This window comes from Achroia grisella, unplaced genomic scaffold, assembly GCF_030625045.1.
Source record: "Achroia grisella isolate CSIRO2021 unplaced genomic scaffold, CSIRO_AGI_Agris_v1 utg359, whole genome shotgun sequence".
Taxonomy (NCBI): Eukaryota; Metazoa; Arthropoda; class Insecta; order Lepidoptera; family Pyralidae; genus Achroia; species Achroia grisella.
This window is the reverse complement of record NW_026712817.1, coordinates 468,656-473,276: the sequence shown is the minus strand read 5'-3', so window position 1 is coordinate 473,276 and position 4,621 is coordinate 468,656. Positions and strand designations below refer to the sequence as shown.

The following is a 4,621-nucleotide window of genomic DNA, read 5'->3' as shown; positions in this document are numbered from 1 at the left end:
ATTACATTCCATAATGCTGAATTTTATGGAAAATTATGGATGTAAATACACGGATGTTTATAATTGGTACATTTAAACCAATATGGACCTAGTTGGGGCCGGCAAACATACATAATATTTTTTTTTAATGAAAGTTCTTAGCCAACTTTTTTTTAATAGGTTGTTTTAGTCTTAAGGTTCTGGCAACACTGTCAAAAATAGTACACAGATACACTACGAACATTCATTCATATCGTGTCGAATATTGTACTGCTTGTAGATAACATTTGTCAAAGATAATTGAAAATACGCACTCTAATATTTTTACCAAATTGAATTCTGACTAATTCTCTTTATAAAATCTATAAAATCGAGTGCGAATTTTAACGTTAGTGAATATAGTTCAAATAATTTGAAACAGATGTCGCTGAGTCGTGTTTTGATCGTAAACCGGTCGTATCCTAATGCCGGTTTGGAATTATTAAAAACTCAGTAAGTACTTATACTAAGTGTATGTCACATTAATATAATCTGTGAGATCGTTAAAATATGATGTTTAATTTATTTATTCTATTGAGAACGTCGTGGTTATAGCAGTTTAACAACCCCACTTATAGATTTTAAATATCGCTACGTTAAATCTGGTTGAAAGTTTACATTTTCGATTAACTCTACAGTGACGGAAAACACCGTAAACATTCAAATAAATAAATAAGATGAACATGAGGTCAGGTCAGTTAGCCCGTCGTGGCATATTCACCAAGAATTTATCACGATTGTTTCCTGAGCAAACCGCGTGGAGGTCAACCTGAGATGATACATTGCTAGCGTCTGCCAATATGAAAAAACGGTCCTGAGAATGTATTTATATGTATATTTTTTTAAATATCAGTATACCTACAGATAGACAAGAAATACTAGAATTTATTTTATTTATTTCAAGCTAGTAGGCCCATATTATATATGCCTTATAGATATACATATGAATTAATATTGTAAAAGTAATATATTGATATATTGAAATTGATCCTGTGGTCACGGCACTGACAACGACAATCTGCCACGGTAGCGCTAATACACCACACCCTAATAAAATTAGACTATTATGTAGATAGATATTAATTTAGTTCAATAAGTCGTAAATACTAATATAGCTTTTTTTATAACACTTTCGAATTAATTTGACTGAATCATCATCATATTTCACATTTTGAGACTGGAGGTCTGGAGAACATACCTATCTTTTTAAATTATAGTCACACTGACAAAGTTGCGAGCAGAAGCTAGTGTTAGTTAAAAATTTATCTTTCCTCCATGACTTGCAATATTTTATACAAATACTTTGTTGTTTAAAACGTCAATGTGTGTGAATACGTGTGGTTATGTACATAGCTACCATTAACTAATGTAACTAAGCTTAATTAAGACAATATTCACTACACATGTTGCGTTGTATGGAGACATAATGTACTAAAATTACGTAATAGATACTTATACATAAATAATACACTCCAATTGCAGAGGAAATTATTAATAGAATTATTTTATTCAAATTGAGTATTATTTAAATACAAATTGAAGAGACTATTTCTTTTCGTTTGGTACTTTCGCAGATAAAAGCAAAAGGACTCAGTCTATACAGTCATTGTCTTCTGTAATGTTCTGATATTATATTTCCTTCAATTTATTGTCTTTAGATCATATCCAAATGGAATTGACAGTTAAATCGCAGAGTAACGTTTCCAAATTCAAATTTCCCGCCATATCATAATATTTTGTTACCCCTTTACACGCATAGTTCAAGAACAATAATAAATATTTGCTATCATTTTAAGGCGGATGTCGTATTTTATAATGACGTATTCAATATTGCAGAGTCCAAGCAACAGTATTGCCTTACTTGGATTACGAACCAGAATCATTGCAAGAAATAAAAAAAAACATCAAAGGAATTGACGGTCTGATATGGAACACAAAACATCGATTGACAGGAGAAATATTAGATCTAGCAGGTATGAAGTACTGAAGATTACACCGTACCATTCATATTTCCATACGAATATACATATCAAAAAAAGTAAAAACGAAGTGCAAGTGCCTGTTTTATGTTTGTTAATATTGAAATAACTGTTTTTTACTAAAGAGAGAGAGAGAAATATGAATATAAATACACCAAAAATACCACTTGAACCTTGAACCACGTGTGTTGTAGCAATTTGATTATTATGAAGTTAGCTACAAAGCCTGATAAATGTAAACATACACCTAATTTTTTTTTATTATAGGGCCACAACTGAAAGCTATATCATCAATGTCGTCCGGTCTGGACCATATTGACCAAGCAGAAGTGAAAAAACGTAAGATCCCCCTGGGGAACACACCGGAAGTGTTAAATGATTCTGTAGCAGATATCGCTGTTGGATTATTGATCGCTGCAGCCAGACGGTTTAAGGAAGGCGTGAGAGAATTAGAAAGGTAATGTTCAAGCACCTTTACCTATAATAAAATCTTAAAAAAATAGTGGGTACACACCTTAAGGTCTCAATCTTAATCATTACATAGTATAAACTAAAGTTGCTGTCGCTGTCTGTCCGTCCCTATGTATGCTTAAATCTTTAAAAGTACTCAATGGATTTGGAATTTGTTTTTTTTAATAGACAGAGTGATTCAAGAGAAAGGTGTATATAATACATGTACACCCGTGTGAAGCCGGGGCGAATAGCTAGTAATATTATAAACACGAAAGTTTGTGAGTAATGTATGTATGTTTGTTACTCTTTCACGCAAAAACTACTGAACGGATTTTGATGAAATTTTACAGTAACATAGCTTATGCATCAGAATAACACATAGACTTTTATATTGAAATTTAACGCTGATGAAACTGTGGGCACAGCTAGTATAATATATATAAATTAAAGCGATAGGAAAACATATCAAAATATTTTTTTAATTGCAGTGGCGAATGGAAATATGGAGCGAACTGGACGGTGGGACGAGATATCGTTGGTAGTACTGTAGGTATCATAGGACTTGGGGGCATTGGTCAAGCTATAGTTAGGAGGCTGAAGGGTTTTGACGTTGCGAGATTCGTTTACTGCGGCCGAAGTGACAAGCCTGAAGGTAAGATTTCACTCTCAATCTGTGAACGCAACTTCGTCTGCATAACGACTGCAAAACTTACTTGTCATTCAGAGCCGTCTTTCACCTATTAGAGACCCCTATGATCATAATAATAAAGCACTATTTTGTTAGAATAGACAAAGTCATTTTTGAACAATACTACCGTGGAATGGCCTACCTTCAAAATAAACCAAACAAAAATAATTTTAAAAAGTCGATATGTTTAAGATCTTGCTAGATATTTATAAAAAAAATAACAATAACGAGCAAATTGACCATAGTCGGTAAGCATTTATTAGGATTGATTGATTTATTTCAGGCGATAGTAGCGTAGCTATCGGTTATCGTTTGGTAATGAAGTAGGGACTAGACTAGAGTAGGGGGCCCTAATCCATTGCGGCGTGCCTAGCACGTGCCCAGTATGTCCAGTGGGAAAGAGTTGTCATTTATCGTTATATTTCGTCCCCCAATTTACATAATATCTTTTTAAATTATAGCCTATGTGTTATTCTGGTGTATTAAGATATATTACTGTAAAGTTTCACTAAAATCCGCTAGAAAGAGAAATATCTACTCATCCATCCATACTCATAAACTTTCGCGTATAATACTCATAAGAATTTAGTAAGATTTAACTGACTACGGTAACGCGGCAAGAGGTATAAACTCATTTTCATGATACTAATAAGGGCAATCATTTTTCAGCAAAGAAACTAAATGTTGAACGGTTGCCACAAGAGCAGCTGTTGAAGGAGAGTGACTTCGTAATCCTCGCGTGCCCCCTCACCAGTGAGACCAGGTACATCATCAACTGTGCTGCACTCAGGACCATGAAGAACACCGCCGTTTTAGTAAACATCGGCAGAGGGGGTAAGTCTGAATTCATTGAAATTTTATAATTAATACTACCAGAGTAGGGTTGCCACCCGTACTTTATAATAAAGTATTGTACGTTATTTCAGGTAATTGTACTCTATGCTTTATGTGAAATAATAAAGTATAGGAAAATGCTATATTTCGCATGTTTTGATTTCTTTGGGATTTTAAAATATATAGTCGTATATATCTTTCCATTCAACGAAATTTATCGATAGATTGTAATATGCTGTGCAATTATTCAGTAGAGATACTAATTTGATACAAACTGCAAAACGCAATAAAAATATGTTTTTTTAAATGTAATAATAAAGAAAAATAAATTGTACCATATTTTGATATTATGTACTTTTTTTCTTACCTATGTACTATAACCGCAAAAAAAGGTGTCAACCCTGTACCAGAGGTAGACTGCAAAAAGTCGTCTGCGTGGTTAAATCCGTCTCATGCATTTCGACCGTCAAGCAGCTTGCTTTGTAAGCTGTTTCGGTTGTCCCTCTGAATCGCAGCTAACTTTCACTATCCTTCATAATTCAACTTTCTAGACCATCTTAAAACCATCTTAAAAGGAAAATTGACGAAAACAGCATCTGGCGCGGGGTTTATAACAAATAAACCATAGTGATATATTAAACTATAATAT

The 4,621-nt window shown here is 33.4% G+C and overlaps 1 protein-coding gene across 1 annotated transcript; it reads left to right on the top strand.

The window, feature by feature from the left end:
- The first annotated feature begins 206 nt into the window (after nt 1-206).
- Nucleotides 207-3,927, top strand: LOC131843911 (glyoxylate reductase/hydroxypyruvate reductase-like). Its single transcript, XM_059192695.1, has 4 exons — nt 207-471; nt 1,855-1,991; nt 2,265-2,454; nt 3,808-3,927. Exons 1-4 carry the CDS (start codon nt 401-403, stop codon nt 3,824-3,826), a joined length of 417 nt encoding a protein of 138 aa, XP_059048678.1. The 5' UTR covers nt 207-400; the 3' UTR covers nt 3,827-3,927.
- The last annotated feature ends 694 nt before the right edge of the window (nt 3,928-4,621 follow it).

Bases quoted from the DNA above. Each gene is read 5' to 3' on its own strand.
- LOC131843911 (XM_059192695.1), top strand. From the start codon at position 401: ATGTCGCTGAGTCGTGTTTTGATCGTAAACCGGTCGTATCCTAATGCC. The intron at 472-1,854 runs GTAAGTACTTAT...TCAATATTGCAG, and splicing joins TTGGAATTATTAAAAACTCA to AGTCCAAGCAACAGTATTGC. The intron at 1,992-2,264 runs GTATGAAGTACT...TTTTTATTATAG, and splicing joins AGAAATATTAGATCTAGCAG to GGCCACAACTGAAAGCTATA.